Raw genomic sequence first — 21,855 nt, 5'->3', positions numbered from 1 at the left:
ATAAATAGAAACCATCTAATAATTATCCCTTTTGTTTTCAATTAAAAGGATAAATTTTTTTTATCTTTTATTAAAATAATCAAACTTGTATTCAGTTAAGCAAAATTTGGTTTAAACACTAACATTCTAAAAAATTTTTAAAAAATTAATAATATAAAATTTTGTTTTAATTTATAATATAATATGATATAATTCTTGATTAACATGAATAATTTTAGAGTTATGCACATAATTGTAATCTACAAAAATTTGAAATTAACCGTTTACCCGAATTTATTTTCATATAAACCACAAAACTCACCCAAATTTTGGGGTTTCTTTTTTTTAAAAAAAAAAAATCTATATTGTTCATTTAAATTTCTCTAATTATAATGATGTTATATTGAAATAAAAGGAAATTGTTTTTTACCATTGTCCTTGTATTTTTTTTGTTGAAGATGAATATTAGTTCTCATTGAGTTTTTCTTGTTTTAGGTATGTTTTGTTAATTTTTAGAAAAGAAAAAATTTGAATAATGGATATAATTTGAGGCTTTGTGGTTGCAAATGACAACATTAGCGCACAAAAATTGTTCACATCAAACATACCGAAATGACCACATTAACATTTTTAACCGAAAAACTGTCATGTCATTTATATTTAATATTGTTTAAAGTCAATTCATAGTTGATATTTTAATGGAAAATAATGAAAGTATAACTCATTTAATAGAAAATTCTTATAGTTAAATCTCTTTGATAAAAAATTCATTGCTTTTAGGCCAAAAGATATATTTCCATCAAAGGTTTATTACAAACCCAAATTGATATTCGATAAGTATAAAAAATTCAAACTCTTATCTATAAACTGTTAAAATTAATAAAAAATATTTTGTTTAAAAAAAATTATTTAATTAATAATATATTAAAAATAATAGGTTTCGCATTTTCCGGCTCCTTCTTCCAGTCTCTCCCTTCTTCACTTTCTCTGGCGGGCCTTGAATGCGATAGTAGGCCCATTATTGTTTTCTTTTCTCTGGGCGAATCAACTTCCATCTGAGATGAATTTTGATAGCATGGTTAAACTTTAGCACCAATCTCCAAGAGCAGTGTACGATTAACGGCAGTGGCTGTTTGACCGCAAAATTGGATAGGACCTGGAAATAAAATCCATAACAGCGCATTAAGTATCAACAACAAAGCCATAAACTGAGGCAAAATGATTGAAACTAGGTATCAAATTCAGGACCAACCAGGACTAAGGTAGTGATTTTTGAGCGCCCACTCGTCCCGCAAGGATGCAAATTTTTTAAATGGAGCACCTGAAAAATCATTTATTAGAAGCAAACCATTACTCGGCGGTGGAGACTGAAGGAGCTAATGCCATGTAAACACAAGTGAAAGTCTGCATTAATGATTCTCGCCTTCAAGTTCCACCATGGCCTTCTTGATCACAGGCTTGAACTTACCAGCAAAGTGAATTAAGTTACACAATGAGCAGAGGAAAAAAGGTGTCTGAAGATGAAGTACGAAAAAAAAATAATAATAAGGTAGAAACACCATATAATATAGCCCGAAACATTTTCTTTTTCAGAAAAACTTTTTGTTCCGCCAGGATTACGATACGATATTATTAACACATGAAAAGTAAGATTTTTCAGAGAGATTATAAATATAGCATATTCTTTGATATATGCTTCCTAAGGAGACAGAGGGAAAGTTTCACATACCATGTCTCTTCTCCACATCCATTAAGGAGGTCAGAGCAGTTCCACCTACAGTCCATTGATCAACTGGAGCACTCAAATTTCCAAACTGGATATATCACCAAAAGCACATACCATACAGTTAACTAGGTTATTAAATTGCAAGGTGTCACAGTTAAATACAGACTAACACTGCTTAAGGGGTATCAAGAGCAAGTTGAGAAGACGGGATGAAGGACGAGAGTGGTTCTACAGTAGATTAAAGCGAGGAGGTTAAAAGTACCAACCAATGATATCAAGCCAGTTTTCCTGCTATGAAAAAGAGCTCTGGCAGCATAACCCAGTGCATAACGGTAGGAAGCATCAAAATTTGTTGGCAAACCACATCTTCCTTCATATCTGCATATATGAAATACACAGTGGTTTTCAACTAATGGAAAGAATGCAAAGTTTAAAGTAAGTTTCTTTTGTGTATAACACTGTCAAATATGTAGAGACTGAAGCTCATCGTTAACATATACTCTCTCTATTGGCTCAGTTCATCTACTTACACTAGAGCCCCAATATAACAGTACTAATTATTAGAGCTAGAGACTCAAAAGGATCTTATAGGGTAAGCATATTAAATACCCGAAAAAGTGGGACTGCCCTTTAAATTTCCCTTTGTACGCACCTTCCTTCTTCCTCTTCCCCAACTCAGTGTCAACCATTTCCATCAGCATTTTTTCTGTCTCTATCTTAGCAACCTACCAGAGGAAAGAGATACAAGATAAACAAAAGCTGGAAAATCATCAGCGCAAATTATACACAAAAAGAGCAATATAGAGTTAAATACCAGACCTCCCCTGAGGTTTCAACATTTCACAGGCACATAGAAAAGATCATTAGGTTACACAAACACCCCTTTCTTTAAACTTCCGTCAGGAATCCATTGTGCTAATTTCACTTACACCCCTCCAACATTAGAAACGGACAGTTGCTCCCTATAATTAACCATTTATGCTCCCTACAGTCAACCTTTTGTGTTAAAATTTACGCTCCACCATTCTTACATTATCAAAACCACTGTCTCTTTAAAATAATAATAATAATAATAATAATAACAATAATTGTAGTTAAGGGGTTTAAGTAACAAAATCAAGGGGTTCATGTCATTTTTATATGCTTCAGGGGGTGTAAAGAAAGTGAGACGTACAGCAGTTAAATGAGAGGAGTGTTTTCTATGCACCGTGAAATGTTGAAACATCAGTGGACTACGTACCTGGACATTTCCATGGGAATCTCTTTCAAGCATCAATTGTTCTTGAATAGCTTGAGGTAAAAACGCAAAAAGCTGTGCAGACTGACCAGTGAGTTTCTTTTTCCATTGCCCATTTTCATCAAAAACTTCACGGGCTAGAACATCATTTAATTCTACAATAAGCTGCTGCACCTGCAAATCCAGTATCATTGTGGTACATGACAAAGAACCATTCAGGAATTAGTGTGTATAATTTGACTACTAGAATCACAACTGTACAGGAAAAAGGAGTAAAAAACAGAAAGGTACACTATACGATTAAGAGAAGTACCTCAGGAATAAAATCATTTAGACCTTCTGAAATAAGTATGACACCATAGTTGTAACCAAGTTCAGCACGTTTACAGATTATATCTACAATGTAGTCTCTGACATTTTTCAGTATTTGCTTCTTGGCAGCAACCTGCAGAAAAAAATATACTAGGCAAAGGAAGAATTGTAAAAATAAATAAGATGTCCCAAGTCATAAACTACAGATTTTTCTTACATTTGCTAAATTGTTTAAAAATGTCAGGTGCTTAAATCTATGAAGTATCTCTGAATATATTTGACCTGTTATGCATTTTCATTCAATAGAAACACAATGGAATATCCATGGAAAGTGATGCCAGTGTGTATGTGTTCTATTGCTTCAAACAGTGGCCAAGAAACGAGCTTTTCACTTGATTTTCTCAGTGACTGGGGATAGGAAGATAAAGTCCAAAAAACTTATCACGGTTGTGCCAGAGATACATAATTCCACTAATTGTTCATAAAGATAAAGAAAATGTCATAATGCTAGAGCTGCAAGAAGTTTATTAAAAACATGAGAATCTTAACCAAGCAAGTCATTTAGTTTTGCGAGAACACAAAAAGTTACCTCTTCTCCAATAATGGTAATGTTTGGTTGAGTTTGCAATGCACACTCAAGAGTAATATGTGAAGTGGCACACCCCGTAAGCTGTACAACTGTAGACAAATTAAATATTACCCATAAATTTCCTCAAAAAATAAAACTGAAAGAGAATGATCATTTTTTGTACTTAAAGCAGAATCAGAATCAAGTCACAAATACTTACAATGATAATATTTTCCAGTTGACCGGCATCTATCATAACATTTCCAATCATTTCAGCATATATCTGTATAATACAGGACATGATACACTTGTTTGAAACTGTGTTATTCTGACAACTTATACACAATAAGAGACTCTGACTGCAATCATTTCCAATCACCAACTGGAAGAAGTTTGCAATGTTCAATATGATCCAGTTGCCCTATTTGAACAGCGTACATATAAGAATGCATGATAGCAACCTTTCATAAAACTAATTAGTAGAATGATTTTTCAAAAAAACATAGAAACATGATAATATGACTCATAAACCTTTGCTTTAACAGACTGATCATATTTACGCAAGTACATATCAAGAAAAAAAAGGGACATATTAATCAATATTTGTAAAATTGTAATATGATACCATTAAAGGTTGAAATATGAATTATAAAAGTTTAATTGCAAAATCTGCATGCGCAGCACTCACCCTGCACGCTGTATCAAATCCAAAGCTTGTGGGAATCTCTTTGCACTTCAAGTCACCATCAATGGTTTTTGGACAGCCGATCACCCGAATTTTAAGATTTTTACCCCTGATACACACATAACATTAATGCCAATACATGGAAGTAATCAATAATACAGCTACCAAAAAAAAAAAAAGGTTATCTCATTTCCCATCTTTATTTAAATAATAAAATTATGCTTACAAACAAATTGTATAAACTTATTTATACAAACTAAGGAGGTAGGTTGTGATTGGATAATATAATTATTTACTTTTTCTCTCACTTCAAAATGACTCAACTAAATACTACTATAATAGGTTGTATGAACAAATTTATATAATTTATTTGTATATATAATATTTTTTTTATATAAATGACTCCCCAAAAATAAAAACAATAAAACTATACATACCCACTTTGAGTACACAAATTGATATACATTTATATGTATTATAATGCGATTACATACCCATATATGTATTCAAAGTGAGTAAACATAATATTGCTCAAATGAAAATTACATTCATAAAATACCATTGCTAGCGTACAATAAGTAAATCTCAAAAAAAGGAACATATACTGAATAAACATTTTAACACACCTGAAGTTTTCAGCAAGGAGGCAAGCATTCATGTTTGAGTCATCGCCACCAATAATCACAGCTGTTTCTTCAGCTTGTTGAAACTGAAAATAAAGCCCATCATACTCCACCACTCTATACAAATAAATACTGGAAACAATCATTCAAACATGCAATCATCAAGCTAACAGTCTCACCTGCTCTGGAGTTTCAATCTTGTCTCTCCCACTGCAAATCACATCAAAACCACCCTGGAGAAATATATTACAAACAATTTAGAATGATATACCTAGCATGTAATGTTAACAAGCAAGTTGACAATTACTTCTACTTGGACAAAACTTACGACAAATGCTTAAATTCAACAATTATTAATTTCAATAAAACCACCACACACATTTTCTGCTTTTCTATATTAATATTCTTATAAAAACTATTTGAACATACCATTTATTCGAAACAAAATACTGAAAATGTAAACAGTTTATTACCACATCAATACACAATCAAATTTTAATTGCACAGATTGTGATACAATGTATCAATCCAGGTCTAACTATTACATTAGTTTCGCCAAATATAACTTATCTAACAGGCATTATAATCATACACTCAATAGAAACTACCGTAACTGGTTTCTGTAAGGATAAATATAATCGGAAGCCGATTCAATGTATTTTCCCTTCATGACCCCCGCTGGACCTCCCCTGAATCCATACAATACACTACCTTTCACGCGATCCTGCAAGTAATCTACCAAGGATAGACGAAAGTCACGTTTTCAAACTTCATTACACGCAAATAATGTATCAAAACTAGAGTTTCTTACAGATCCTCGCCGAAAATCCCTGAGATCACATTGTGTCCACCTGGTGCCTGTCCTCCGGACGAAACGACACCGATATTCAACTTCTGATCCGCTGGCAGTTTATCGACGTCGTTTGGAACCAGCCTTGCCGACGGTTGCCCGAACAGATTCAGAAACAGCTTCTTAATCTCATCTGTGAAATTAAAACAATGAAACACGTTAAAAAACGTCTTCATTAATGTTAACGATGAATATTTTGACAAACAAGAATGACCTGGATCTCCGGCGGCTGAGCTGGCGGGACCGTCGACGATTTTGAAAGGATTACGGAGAACGGAAGGAAGTGGAAGCGCGCGGTCGATACGACTCGTTTGAACTTCACTGTAGACTGAAGCCACGCGGCCACTGACCTGACCGGACTTGACGGGAGTGAAATCGCAGTTTGAAACCAACGGAGGAGAGATGATAGATTTGCGCGGGCTTTTTAGTGTGGCCGCGACCACGAATCAGTTTAAATACATAAGGATGAATAGGGAAGATAATGTCTTTTCACTATTTCGTTACTCCGGACTCTCCTCCCTGGTGCGATCTTTGCCCATTGGATTTGAGGGTAGGATTGGGATTTTGAAAATATTGGCGGCAAAATCGAATCAATTTGTTTACCTTTCTTAACTTTGCGTAATTACACACCATCCCCTCTATTTTATGAATTATTATGACCTCCCTCGTCGAAGGACTGTTCAACCGGGAAAATTTGATTTGAGTCCTATAATATTAAATAGATCAAATGACTTATTCCCATCCAAGGTTTAGTACAAATCTGAACTTCTATCTGCTAACTTTTGAAAATTTACATATTTATCCATATTTTAAATCTTATTTTTATTATCAAGAGTAAAATTATTATTTAAAATTTTTTATTTAAACTCATATTTCAGAAATATCTGTAAGTTTTAAAATTTTTATTTTTATCCTCTAACCTCATATTTTTAGGTTTTAAAACTGACTCCCCCCCCCCCCCCCCAAAATATAAGTTTGAAACTCTCATATTTTTTTCATATACAACCATCCCTCTAGCTTTCTCAAAAATCTCAATTTCACCCCATCTACTTCAATTTCCAAAACGTTATTCTTTAGCAACCATTCGTTGGAGATGAGTGGACAAGAAGCAAAGAAGATCTTTGATGAGAAGACGGAAGACCAAAGACTTCAATGAGAAGATGTGGAGATCTTTGACCACTTCAACAATGGGTGGACAAGAAGACTTGTAGATCTTCACGGCTTCGACAGTGGTGACTGGAAAACCCTAGAGGAAAATATTGATTTTCAAACTTTGGATAAAAGAAAATTTGTCAGTTTTTTAAACTTAAGAGGGGAAATACAACTTTTCAAAGTTTAATCCTGAGAAAAATTTTTAGTTTTTAAGGTTTAAAGGTAAAAATTGTAAAAAATTTTAGAACTAACAAATTTGATTAACTTTAATAGTTCATAATGAGACTTTGGGCTTTTGAAAGTTGATGGGTGATAGTTTGAAATTACATCAAACCTTGGGTGAGAATAAGTTTTTTGGCATTTGGTTTTTGTAACCTTAAAATTTTTTTGACAATTTAAGGAATTTATAGTCTAATAAAACAGATGTATATTAGCATCTCCAATTAATATAGGATATCCATACATACTCAACATTTCTCTTACGTTTTACCGATGTAAGATTTACCTGAGGATATTACAATATAACCTAATTTTGTGTAAATCCAAATAATTGTTTATTTCTAATTCACTTAATTATAAGTTATTAATAATATTTTATCTTTATTATACTTTCATAATTTTTATCTTATATATACTTTCAGTCATATAATATTAATATTGTACTATTTTGCTTTTTGTAATTAGAATTTTTTATCTGTAAGGCATGACACATAAGGATCTTTAATATATAAATACATTATTCATTTACCACTTTTGCTTATGTGTTTATTGTCTCATAAGCATAGAGAATAAGTTATAATATCTTTCTCAATGAATATGTGCCACTTAGCTTTATCTTTATCGATGACTAAACATATCGATTGACCCACTATTAAAATATTGTACACTTTAGATATATCACAGTTTAGTTTTTAAACTTTGTAATTCAAAACACGTTTTAATAGTGCAAAAGTTCATAAACTACAAAAACTAATATTATTTTAATATTTTTAAGTGATGTGAGATACTTATACATATCTAATATCTTTGTCATATTTTGTCAACGAAAGATTTGTCTTAGAATGTAACAACATAACCCAATTTTGGGTAAATTTAATAATTGTTTATTTATAATTTGTTAGATTATAAAGTTATCAATTATAATTTATCTTTATTATACTTTCATCATCTTTTCTCTAGTATATACTTTTAATCAAATTATGTTGATATTATATTATTTTGCTTCTTATAATTAGAATCGGTGACCATTTTGTATATAAGGCATGACGCATAAGAATCCTTGATATACAAACACATTATTCATTTACCACTTTTGCTTTATTTATGGGTTTCTGTTTAATATCTGACAGATATAGAGAATAAGTTATAACATCTTTCTCAATGAATATGTACCTTTAGCTTTATCTTTATCACATAATAAGTATATCAACTGATCTATTATTAAGATATTGTTAACTTTAAACACATAATCCTTCACAATTTAGTTTTTAGGCTTTACAACTCAGAATGAATTTTGACAATTTAAACATCTATATACTAATAAATCAACAATATTGAATGTACAATAATATATAATATTTCTCTTATATTTTACCGATATAAGATTTGTCTTTGTATGTTAACTTAACCCAATTTTGGGTAAATCTGAATAACTATGTATTTCAAATTCATTTGATTATAAGTTATCAATCATTTTTATCTTTATTATATTTTTATCATTGCAAAATAAGAATAGGTTTTATCTTTATTATATTCTTTCTCTTAGTACAATAAGTTTTATCAATTATTTAAGCAAAGTAACGATACTTCTTCATCTTCATTTACAAGGATAAAACTAGTTTCTCTGTATAAAAGCACACAATAACATAAGCTTATTAGATCCCAAAGAACACTAGACAATTATTATTCTCTTAACTATAAGTTTGATTAAGATCTTTCTCTAAAGCGTGAAGAACTTTAATCATAGGAGCATTAAAGTGAGATCACAAAACTTTCCATTTTCATGTATTCTTATTTGCAAATTGTTAATATATTATTAATTTGTTTTTATGAATATATCCAACTATACCATATTTTATTTTACTTTTCTATTAAATGAATTGAACTCTTATATTTTCTATTGAAGGAAACTAATTTTTAGATTTTTGTATAAAAGAGACTAAACTTTCAATATTTCCTATTGAGGATACTTAACAAACACAATTGATATTGGTTGTTTAGTTTTGCTGCAGAAGTAAGATGATAAGTTTGGTACCTTCAATTGGAAATAGTAAAAATTTAGTCTCTTCAATGAACAAATATGAAAGTTTGGTTATTTCAAATATACATACATACATACATACATATATATATATATATATATATATATACACACACACACACACACGAGATAATCACTTAAAGGTATCAAAAAAAGATATATTGGATTGTGCTTTTTCATGGAAGAGGCTAAAATTTCAAAATCTTTTATTAAAATCATCAAATTTTTATTTTTTTAATTAAAATAACTATGTTTTAAATATTTTTTAATAAAGTTACTAAACTAATCACTTCGTTTTTAAAACAAAATAAAAAATATTATTCAATACATTTAATAAGATATATTAAAAGCTTGTTTAAAAATTCTATTAGAAAAATCTAAATTTTTAATTCTTTATTTAACACTCATAAATATTATAATCACTATATTTATTTAATTTTATCAAAGTTATGAGTATTGAATTAAATATTCAAATAATGTCATATTTTGTGGATACTCAAAACCCAATGTACATGTAAATGCTCTTTCTTGTTTCTGGGACAAATTTTATAGAAAATTGTTAAGCTCAACCAAGCTTTCATTGTTTTTTTCTCTCCATGTACGGGAAGCTTTTGAACCGAGGAGTCGAGATGGGCAGTAAACTTGATTTGTACGAGCCTTATTGGGCAGCCCTGAACGACGATTGGGAATCGCTGTTGCACTTCTACGAGAAACATGCTAGTTTGCTGCCATATCCTGTAAGTTCCGCCAGGGACAATGCATTTCACTTGGCTGTGTTCAGCAAGCGCAAAGAACCGCTTCAATCTTTACTTTTTATTTCCGAAGAATGTTTTATGGGAAGGTATGGCTATTTAAATGAAAATGGCTACGGGGAACACACCTCTTCATGAGGCTGCAGCCAATGGGAGCCTGGAGGCCGTAGTGGCCTTGGTCGATCATAATGAGAGGCTCCTCCTGGAAGATTTTGGATATTCAGATGAGAATGACTTCCTGGAGGCTGTGAATAAGAAAGGCGAAACCCTGCTTTTTATTGCCGCTGCATTTGGGAGAACGGAAGTGGTGAAGTTTTTAGCTCCAAAATCATTACACAAGGCGACCAGATTTGTAGAACGAGGACGAATCAAAAAAGTAACCAAGCTTAAAAATGTTCACCGCCAACGCTTGATTAGTGTAAAGCCCAAACCTCGTGCCCCATATCAGCTGCCTGGTGCCATCACCGAGGGTGAAATGATATTCCAGCCCAAGCCTGGTACCATCCAGGGTGAAATAACATCAGAGCCCAAGCCTGTTGTCATCCCGGGTGAAACAAAATTGGAGCCCAAGCCTGGTGCCATTCAGGGTGAAACGATCAAGAAAGTGCCTGATGCCTCCTCCGTTCTGCACGTTGCCATCACAGGACACCATTTTGGTCTCTGTCTCTGCCATCAATTATAATTTATCTTTATAATAATTTCATCATCTTTTGTCTAGTTTATACTTTCAACCAAATTATGTTGATATTATACTATTTTGCTTCTTATAATTAGAATCGGTGACCATTTTATATATAAGACATGACGCATAAAGATCCTTGATATACAAACACATTATTCATTTACCACTTTTGCTTTATTTATGGGTTTGTGTTTATTATTTGACAGACATGGAGAATAAGTTATAACATCTTTTTCAATGAATATACACTATTTAGCTTTATCTTTATCACAGAATAAACATGTTAACTTATCTGTTATTAAGATATTGTTAACTTGAAACACATAATCCTTCACAATTTAGTTTTTAGGTTTTACAACTCAGAATAAATTTTGACAATTTAAACATCGATATACAAATAAAACAGTAATATTGAATGTTCAGTAATACCTAATACTTCTCTTATATTTTACCGATATAAGATTTGTCTTAGAATATTAACTTAACCTAATTTCTGGTAAATCTGAATAACTATATATTTATAATTCATTTGATTATAAGTTATTAATCATTTTTATTTTTATTATATTTTTATCATTGTAAAATAAGAATAAGTTTTACCTTTATCATATTCTTACTCTTAGTACAATAAGCTTATCAATTATTTAAGCAAAGTAATTATGCTTCTTTATCTTCATTTACAAGGATAAAACTAGTCTCTCTATATAAAAGCACACAATAACATATAGCTTATTAGATCTCAAAAAACACCAGACAATTATTATTCTCTTAACTATAAGTTTGATTAAGATCTTTCTCTAGAACGTGAAGAACTTCAACCATAGGAGTACTGAAGTGAGAGTGCAAAACTTTCCACTTTCAGGTATTCTTATTTGCAAATTGTTAATATATTATTGATTTATTTTTATGAAAATATCCTACTATACCATATTTTATTTTATTTTTTATTAAATAAATTGAACTCTTATATTTTCTATTGAAGAAATCTATCTTTTAGATTTTTCTATAAAAGAGATTAAATTTTCAGTATTTCTTATTGAGAATATCTAACAATATCATTTGCTTAGTTTTGTTGCAGAAGTAAGATGATAAGTTTGATACATTTAATTAGAATAGTAAAAATTTAGTCTCTTCAATAGAAAAATATGAAAGTTTGGTTCTTTCAAATATATATATATATATATATATCACTTAAAGGTATTAAAAAAAGAAATATTGGATTGTGCTTTTTCATTGAGGGGGCTAAAATTTCAAAATTTTTGATTAAAATCATCAAATTTTTATTTTTTTAATTAAAATAACTATGTTCTCAATATTTTTTATTAAAGTTACTAAATTAATCACTTTGTTTTTAAAACAAAACAAAATAAAAAATATTATTCAATACCTTCAATAAGGTATATTTAATACTCATAAATATTATAATCACTATATTTATTTAATTTTATCAAAGTTACAAGTATTGAATTAGATATTCAAATAATTTCATATCCTGTGGATACTCAAAACTCAATGTACATGTAAATGCTCTTTCTTGTTTCTCGGACAAATTTTGTAGAAAATTGATAACCTCAACCAAGCTTTCATTGTTTTTTTCTCTCCATGTACGGGAAGCTTTTGAACCGAGGTGTCGAGATGGGCAGTAAACTTGATTTGTACAAGCCTTATCGGGCAGCCCTGAACGACGATTGGGAATCCCTGTTGGACTTCTACCAGAAACTTGTTAGTTGGCTGCCATATCCTGTAAGTTCCGCCAGGGACAATGCATTTCACTTGGCAGTGTACAGCAAACGCAAAGAACCGCTTCAATCTTTACTTTGTATTTCCGAAAAACGTTCTATGGGCAGGTATGGCTATTTAATTGAAAATGGCTACGGGAACACACCTCTTCATGAGGCTGCAGCCACTGGGAACCTGGAGGCCGTAGTGGCCTTGGTCGCTCATAATGAGAGGCTCCTCATGGAAGATTCTGAAAATCCAGATGAGAATGACTTCCTGGAGGCTGTGAATAAGAAAGGCGAAACCCCGCTTTTTATTGCCGCTGCATTTGGGAGAACAGAAGTGGTGAAGTTTTTAGCTCCAAAATCATTACAAAATCTGACCAGATTTATAGGACGAGAAGGAATCGAAGGAGTAACCAAGCTTAAAGATATTCACCGCCAACGCTTGATCAGTGTAAAGCCCAAACCTCCTGCCTCATATCAGCTGCCTGGCGCCATCACAGAGGGTGAAATGATATTCCAGCCCAAGCCTGGTACCATCCAGGGTGAAATAATATCAGAGCCCAAGCCTGTTGTCATCCCGGGTGAAATAATATTAAAGCCCAAGCTTGGTGCCATTCAGGGTGAAACAATCGAGACAGTGCCTGATGCCTCCATTCTGCACGTTGCCATCGCAGGACACCATTTTGGTCTCTGTCTCTGCCCAGTTAGCTTCTTTAATTTTGCTTTGAATTGGCATATTCAACTGATATTTGATGTGCTAATTTCTTTTCAAATTTTCTTAGAAACGGCTCTATATTTACTGAATCTGGATGATTCGTTAGCAACACTCAAGGACATAAATGGCTGGACCTCTCTTCACCTATTAGCAAGCATGCCCTCAGCTTTCGAAAGTGGATATCGATGGGCCACATGGATCCACAGAGTCTTCTATTTCTGTAAGTATGTTTCCCACCTTTCTATAATTCTAGTAAAGATAATGTATGCACAAGGATATGTTAAAAGGACCTTTTGTATGCATCTTATTGATTAATTCCTAAAGCTTACAGGCCTTCCAATTGGTGATGATTCAGATAATGATGGAACAGTTACTGCAAAAATTTCAAAAGGTAAAAGTTTCTTTGTTCGATTAAGGGATATTCTATGTGATTTTTCTCTTCATCAGTATCGCTCATTGAGCACCTTTTCTGTCCTAAACATGAATATGGTGGCTTATATTAGTGGGAAAATTCTGTGCATCAGTAATGAGAAACATCTTGGAAGAAAAGAGAAAGCATAAACTTGCTTTGAAACTAGCGGAGAGACTCATAGAAAAAGATTCTTCTTGGGACGAAACCATTTCTTGGCAAGTGGTCCCAGAGTCTCAATTTGATGAAGACCAGTCTTCAAAAGGAGATTATAAGCCAATCCCATTATTCCTGGCGACTGAAAGAGGAATAGTAGAGATTGTGAACAGGATACTAGAAATTTGTCCCCAGCTAGCTGAGCATGAAAATGATCTGAGTCAGAACATATTGCATATGGCAATTAAGCACCGTCAACTTGACATCTTCAATCATGTGAAAAATATGAAAATACCAATGACAAGGTTAGTCCGAAAGGTTGACAAAAATGACTACACCATTTTACACCATGCTGCAGACATGGAAGAAGAGAATACAGAAGGTCACCCTGAAGGACCTGCATACCAACTCCAGGATGAGATAAAGTGGTACAAAGTAAGTTCGGCCCCCTCATTCTCCTACAAGATCTTTACCAAATAAATGTGCTTATGTGTTTTATATATATATATATATATATATGTGCAGCGTGTAAACGAGATAATGCCCTCCCACTACGCAGTGCTGCACGATAATAAACAAAAAAGGACTTCCGAAGGGCTATTCAAAATGAAGCACAAAGAACTACTCAAGCAAGCACAGAAATGGACAAAAGGTACTTCTAATTCTTGCTCTACAGTGGCTGTTCTCGTTGCTACCGTGGCCTTCGCAGCTGCCTACACTGTACCAGGAGGTCCCAATGAGAAGGGGTTTCCAGTTTTCCTCAACAACATGCTCTTCTTGGTTTTCATAGTCATGGACGCTATTTCTTTGATTTGCTCCTTGACCTCGGTTGTAATATTCTTGTCCTTCCTCACATCGCCTTATACGTATGAAGAATTCCACCACACACTCCCTAACAGACTCTCAATAGGCTTCGCCTTACTCTTCATTTCATTAACTACAATAATGGTCGCATTCGCGGCAACATTAGTGCTCATAGTTCGTTCGAAAAAGCCACAATTGACCACCACTATCATTTATACTGCTGCAATTTTTCCCGTCAGCATATTCGCACTCATGAATTTTCCTCTGTATGCTGCATTTGAGAAAACTTTGCTCAAGTTGTATCGTGGATTGTCTAAGATTCGGTGTGTCACAAAGCTTCGACCGCCTAAGAAGCCAGCAGCTTCGGAAATATGGTCAATTCCCTAAGAAGAATGTTATTGATAATAAGCCTGAGCTCCCAATCTGTGAGATTTATGTAAGTTGATTCTGGTAAGTCTCTGAGATATTACAAGTTAGTACAATTTATGTGCTGTTATTGTCTATTGTTTTCAAGTAAACTCTATTTTCATTATTTTGGAATTCATTCAGAGTAGGTGTCAAATAACAGAGTATTTATTTACTCTTCTGGTATGCAAGTAGGGGGTGTTTTTTAAGAGTAAGTTCACAAATTCAAGACATTTGGTATAATTTCTTCATATATATATATTTCAATTTCTCTTCTCCAATTGAACAATTAATCAACAGTAACAAAACATACAATCATGTTTCCTAGTCATTCAACCTTATGTATTATTCCACAAACCAAGAGATCAACGAAGTGTGGTATACATGCAAGGGAACCAGAAAATTATACTAATATAAGTGAACTTATTGGGCGGGTTCATGGCGCCAAGAGAGATCTTCCTTCCTCGATGTGCACATGTAATATAGAACTTAAAACCATATAAATACTATACCAAAATTCTATACTTTTCAACGTTATTAGATTCAAGTCTCATATCTTACATTTTGAATCATAACATCCTGGTCAAGTACAAGTTTAAAAAATGGTAATAACTGGTTGATCAAATCATTTGGGTCTTCTGTTAAATTGAGTTTACTTTAGCATTAGCTACTTTAACCGAAGCAAGTAGGATAAAACTGTATCCTCCACAAGGCATGCATAGGAAGCCAACTGACCAAAATTTTCTAATCTGTCACTCTTTAAATTTTAATTTTAATTAGAAGGTTTCATAGACTTCATGTTTACTTTCCATATTAACCAGTCTTTGAAAAGAATGCCACCTAACGATAACATTATAGCTCAATTAACAATACAAATGTTTCCCAATTGGCTTTCAATATTCTTCCTCCAACCTTACCTAATCTCTTGAAGATGTGGAGTTGTGTTTTTAAACCAAAGACATAATAATCATGTTTGAACTTTGCAAATTTTTCATCACTGATTATTTTGCCACAAATTCCTCTTCAAAGCTCCATGATCATGCCTGAAGAAAGAACTACAAGAAGCAGAAACTTAAGGGATGCAAAGTCTAGTGTTGCAGTTGTAGGCCTAGCGTTTATTCCTCGGAGGAAGCCAAAAGCTAAAGTTTTGATTAGTTCCCATTTTTCTCAAGCTAACAGATATTGAAGGGATCACTAAAGTTATTGTCATGGTATAGCCTTATTATTCAATGAGCATGCATGCTTTGTGAGAATATTACTACCAATTTTATAACTATAACTCAAAAAATGATCTTATATATACTTTCAATCATATTATATTGTTATTGTATTATTTTGATTTTTATAATTAGAATCAGTGATTACTTTATCTATAAGACACGAATACGAAGATCTCAAACTCATAATCAATTAAGATAAAAATCTTAATATATAAACATATTATTCATTTATCACCCTTGCTTTACTTATGAGTTGGTGTAGATGTATTTTGGGTAGGTGTTACTTATAAAAGCAAAACCCAATGAGCTTATACAATTTTGAATGGCCCAAATTCTTCAATGGGTCTAGGTAGAAGGTCTCATTAATGTCACATTTTGTAGTTATAGAGAATAAGAATTTGAATCCATTCTAAGTTGATGTAGATGTATTTTGGGTAGATGTTACTTTCATAAAATTCACATTAAATTGGTGTAGACTAGATTTGAAATGGTAAAATTATCCTCAATTTACATCAGGTTGTTACAATTTATACAAAATCGTGCTTGCAACCAAATGTTGTGGTGTGACAATCCCACAAGAATGTGATATTCATAAATAGGAAGTAAATCACATTTTCTCAACCAAGGTTTGGCCTAAAAACTTTTTACTACTCTTAAATGATATAAACAACACTTTCTCATCCTAAATCGGTCTCTGTTTAAAAAACTAATTATATAGGGGCAAAAAGGTAATTTTATCATCCATAAATTCTAAAAAAATTAAAAAAAAATCTCTTTTACATGTCATATTTATACATTTTGAAGATGACATCTTAACTCTTTAACAAGTTTGAAAACTTAGATTTAAAGATTATGTATGCATTCAAGTATAAATATGAGAATTAAAAAATTTTGTTATGTTATTAAAGTTAAACTTGTTTAAGAAAAATATATTTAAGGCCAAAAAACCTATTCCCACCCAAGGTTTAATATAAATCCAAATTCCTATCCATCAACTTTTACAACTCACAAGCTAAATTATGCTAAAATTTTCAGTTAGATATTAAGGTAGAATTATTATTTTAACAATAATATTAAAAAAATATAATTTATTATATCCTGCCCAGGTTTTAAAAACTAACAATTTCACTCTTACTTAAAGTTTTTCAGTTTTGAAAAGTTACATTCTCCCTCCTCCCAAAACCTAAGGTTTTTTTTTTCACTTATTTAGCCACCATTTTCAACGTTAGCGACCTCATTTTTCTATTCTGAACTGTCACTAGTGCTAGTTGTCACATTTTCCCACCCTAAATTGTCGTCTAAATGATTCATCTAGATTTGACCAATTGTTTGGATGCATCATCGTTCGTATGAATCGTTTAGACTACAATTTAGCGTGAAAAAAATGTGACAATCGACACCGACAATGGTTTAGAGTGGAAAAGAAAGGGTGTCAGCACCAAAGATGATAGTTAGAAAGATGAAAAAAAAACTTTAGATTTTGGGAGGGAAATGTGATTTTTTAAAAATAGAAAACTTTAGACATAAGTGAAATTGTTAATTTTTAAAGCTTTGTAGAGGAAATATAATAAATTATATATATATTTTATATTATTGTTAAAATAATAATTTTATCCTTATAGAAAATTTTAATAGAATTTGACTATGAATGAAATTTTAGGTTTTTAAAAATTGGCAAGTAAAAGTTTGAAATTACATCAAACCTTGGGTGGGAAGGCTATATTTAAAAGTGAGTTTTAAAATCACTTCCCTAACCATAATAAGAAAGGCAAAATCAAATTGCTATTCAATAAAAAGTGTAGAGAAATTCCAGAATTAAAGAAGGCTTTCGTAAAAAGCTTTGGGCTTAGCCGACGGAGTCAACGAGATGTTGTTGGTAGTCAGGAAAGCATCAGCCCGCTTTGGTAAAATATGAGATAAAAAGCAGAAAGGTGTTGGTAAGTTACTTAAAAAGAAGGAACGGATAAGATGGGTTTTCTAAAAGATGAGAAGATCCTATCTTCCTTCCTTCCTTCCTTCCATCAACACAAACATTAACGTCACCATTCACCAACCCAAATCAATTGCTAAAGACAAAGCAAAATTTCCATTTCAAAACCAGTCCACATCCTTCTCATGCGACACTTAATCATGATTGCCTTCAACTCACCTTTGCCTTTTCTTCTTTTTTTTTTTTAGACACTAACTGCGAGAGAAGGGTAATCAGCATTTTATTAGTGTTTTTAAATGTTTTGCTGAGAAGTATTTTTGTGCCGATGATTTCCAGGTCTTTTAAAGCGAAAAAGAAAATTACTTTTCCATATTTCTGTCCAGCTGTCAAGCATCAAAATAAAATATTAATAGTCTTTTAAAAATAATTTTGTCTATTTAAAATGTAATTTATGAGATAAATAGAAACCATCTAATAATTATCCATTTTTTTGTCAATTAAAAAGATAAAATATTTTTATCTTTTATTAAAATAATCAAACTTACATTCAGTTAAGCAAAATTAGTTTAAGCGCTAACACCCTAAAAAATTTCTAAAAAATTAACGATATAAATTTTTGTTTTAATTCAGAATACGATCTAATATAATTTTTTATTGATATGAACAATTTTATAGTTATGCAGATAATTATAATTCACACAAATTTCAGATGAACTTTTACCCAAATTTATTTTCATATAGACCACAAAACTCACCCAAAATTTTGGGTTTTTTTCTTTTTTTTAACTTATATTGTTCATTTAAATTTCTTTAATCATAATGAAGTTATATTGAAATAAAAGGAAATTATTTTTTACCATTGTCCTGTGTTTTTTGTTGAAGATGAATATTAATTCTCATTGAGTTTTTCTTATTTTAGGTATGTTTTGTGAATTTTTTTTAAAAAAAATTGAATAATGAATATAATTTGAGGCTTTGTGGTTGCAAATGACAACATTAACACACAAAAATTGTTCACTTCAACGTACTAAAATGACCACATTAGCATCTTTAACGAAAAACCATCATATCATTTAAATTTACGGGAAGCTTTCATTGTTTTTTTCTCTCCATGTACGGGAAGCTTTTGAACCGAGGAGTCGAGATGGGCAGTAAACTTGATTTGTACGAGCCTTATCGGACAGCCCTGAACGACGATTGGGAATCCCCGTTGCACTTCTACGAGAAACATGCTAGTTTGCTGCCATATCCTGTATGTTCCGCCAGGGACAATGCATTTCACTTGGCAGTGTTCAGCAAACGCAAAGAACCGCTTCAATCTTTACTTTGTATTTCCGAAGAATGTTTTATGGGAAGGTATGGCTATTTAAATGAAAATGGCTACGGGGAACACACCTCTTCATGAGGCTGCAGCCAATGGGAGCCTGGAGGCCGTAGTGGCCTTGGTCGATCATAATGAGAGGCTCCTCCTGGAAGATTTTGGATATTCAGATGAGAATGACTTCCTGGAGGCTGTGAATAAGAAAGCCGAAACCCCGCTTTTTATTGCCGCTGCATTTGGGAGAACGGAAGTGGTGAAGTTTTTAGCTCCAAAATCATTACGAAAGGCGACCAGATTTATAGAACGAGGACGAATCAAAAAAGTAACCAAGCTTAAAAATGTTCACCGCCAACGCTTGATTAGTGTAAAGCCCAAACCTCGTGCCTCATATCAGCTGCCTGGTGCCATCACCGAGGGTGAAATGATATTCCAGCCCAAGCCTGGTACCATCCAGGGTGAAATAACATCAGAGCCCAAGCCTGTTGTCATCCCGGGTGAAACAATATTGGAGCCCAAGCCTGGTGCCATTCAGGGTGAAACGATCAAGAAAGTGCCTGATGCCTCCTCCATTCTGCACGTTGCCATCACAGGACACCATTTTGGTCTCTCTCTCTGCCATCAATTATAATTTATCTTTATTATACTTTCATCATCTCTTGTCTAGTATATACTTTCAATCAAATTATGTTGATATTGTACTATTTTGGTTCTTATAATTAGAATCCGTGACCATTTTGTATATAAGGCATGACGCATAAAGATCCTTGACATACAAACACATTATTCATTTACCACTTTTGCTTTATTTATAGGTTTGTGTTTATTATCTGACAAACATGGAGAATAAGTTATAACATCTTTCTCAGTGAATATGCACCATTTAGCTTTATCTTTATCACAGAATAAGCGTATCAACTGATTTATTATTAAGATATTGTTAACTTTAAACACATAATCCCTCACAATTTAGTTTTTAGGTTTTACAACTTAGAATGAATTTTGACAATTTAAGCATCGATATACAAATAAATCAGCAATACTGAATGTTCAATAATACCTAATATTTCTCTTATATTTTATCGATGTGAGATTTGTCTTAGGATGTTAACTTAACCCAATTTTGGGTAAATCTGAATAACTATATATTTCTAATTCATTTGATTATAAATTATCAATCATTTTTATCTTTATTATACTTTTATCATTGCAAAATAAGAATACGTTTTATCTTTATTATATTCGTACTTTTAGTACAATAAGTTTTATCAATTATTTAAGCAAAGTAATGATACTTCTTTATCTTTATTTACAAAGATAAAACCAGTCTCTCCATATAAAAGCACATAATAACATATACCTTATTAGATCTCAAAGAACACCAGAAATTATTATTCTCTTAACTATAAGTTTGATTAAGATCTTTCTCTAGAGCGTGAAGAACTTCAACCATAGGAGCATTAAAGTGAGATCGCAAAACTTTCCACTTTCAAGTATTCTTATTTGTAAATTGTTAATATATTATTAATTTGTTTTTATGAATATATCCAACTATACCATATTTTATTTTATTTTTCTATTAAATGAGTTGAACTCTTATATTTTCTATCGAAGGAAACTAACTTTTAGATTTTTTTTATAAAAGAGGCTAAACTTTCAATATTCCTATTGAGAATACTTAACAAACACAATTGATATTGTTTGTTTAGTTTTGCTGTAGAAGCAAGATAATAAGTCTGTGGGGTTTATATAAGTTGATTCTGGTAAGTCTCTGAGATATTACAAGTTAGTACATTTATGTGCTGTTATTGTCTATTGTTATCAAGTAAACTCTGTTTTCATTATTTTGGAATTCATTCAGAGTGAGTGTCAAATAACAGAGTATTTATTTACTCTTCTGGTATGCAAGTAAGGGGTGTTTTTGAAGAGTCAGTTCACAAATTCAAAACATTTGGTATAATTTCTTCTCCAATCGAACAATTAATTAGCAGTACCAAAACATACAATCATGTTTCTTAGTCATTCGACCTTATGCATTATATTATTCCACAAACCAAGAGATCGACGAAGTGTGGTATACATGCAAGGGAACCAGAAAATTATACTAATATAAGCGAACTTATTGGGCGGGTTCATGGCGCCAACAGAGATCTTCCTTTCTCGATGAGCACATGTAATATAGAACTTAAAACCATATAAATACTATACCAGAATTCTATACTTTTCAACGTAATTAGATTCAAGTCTCATTCCTTACATTTTGAATTATAAAAAAATGGCAATAATTGGTTGATCAAATCCTTTGACCAATCAAATCATTTGGGTCTTTTGTTAAATTGCGTTTACTT

At 32.0% G+C, this 21,855-nt stretch overlaps 2 protein-coding genes across 2 annotated transcripts; one reads left to right on the top strand and one right to left on the bottom strand.

The window, feature by feature from the left end:
- Window positions 1-768: 768 nt before the first annotated feature.
- Window positions 769-5,276, bottom strand: LOC123207592 (pyrophosphate--fructose 6-phosphate 1-phosphotransferase subunit beta 1-like). Its single transcript, XM_044625073.1, has 11 exons — window positions 5,134-5,276; window positions 4,511-4,616; window positions 4,043-4,105; window positions 3,844-3,924; window positions 3,256-3,420; window positions 2,946-3,116; window positions 2,315-2,430; window positions 1,972-2,083; window positions 1,709-1,793; window positions 1,232-1,300; window positions 769-1,135 (listed from the first exon to the last, which is right to left on the bottom strand). The coding sequence occupies exons 1-11, from the start codon at window positions 5,274-5,276 to the stop codon at window positions 1,059-1,061; spliced, it is 1,188 nt and encodes a 395-aa protein (XP_044481008.1). The 3' UTR covers window positions 769-1,058.
- A 7,152-nt stretch (window positions 5,277-12,428) lies between these two features.
- On the top strand, window positions 12,429-15,115 carry LOC123207591. Its single transcript, XM_044625071.1, has 4 exons — window positions 12,429-13,485; window positions 13,597-13,656; window positions 13,769-14,265; window positions 14,356-15,115. Exons 1-4 carry the CDS (start codon window positions 12,429-12,431, stop codon window positions 15,019-15,021), a joined length of 2,280 nt encoding a protein of 759 aa, XP_044481006.1. The 3' UTR covers window positions 15,022-15,115.
- The last annotated feature ends 6,740 nt before the right edge of the window (window positions 15,116-21,855 follow it).

This window comes from Mangifera indica, unplaced genomic scaffold (genome assembly GCF_011075055.1).
Source record: "Mangifera indica cultivar Alphonso unplaced genomic scaffold, CATAS_Mindica_2.1 Un_0088, whole genome shotgun sequence".
NCBI classification, from domain to species: Eukaryota; Viridiplantae; Streptophyta; class Magnoliopsida; order Sapindales; family Anacardiaceae; genus Mangifera; species Mangifera indica.
This window is presented reverse-complemented; position numbering and strand designations above follow the sequence as displayed.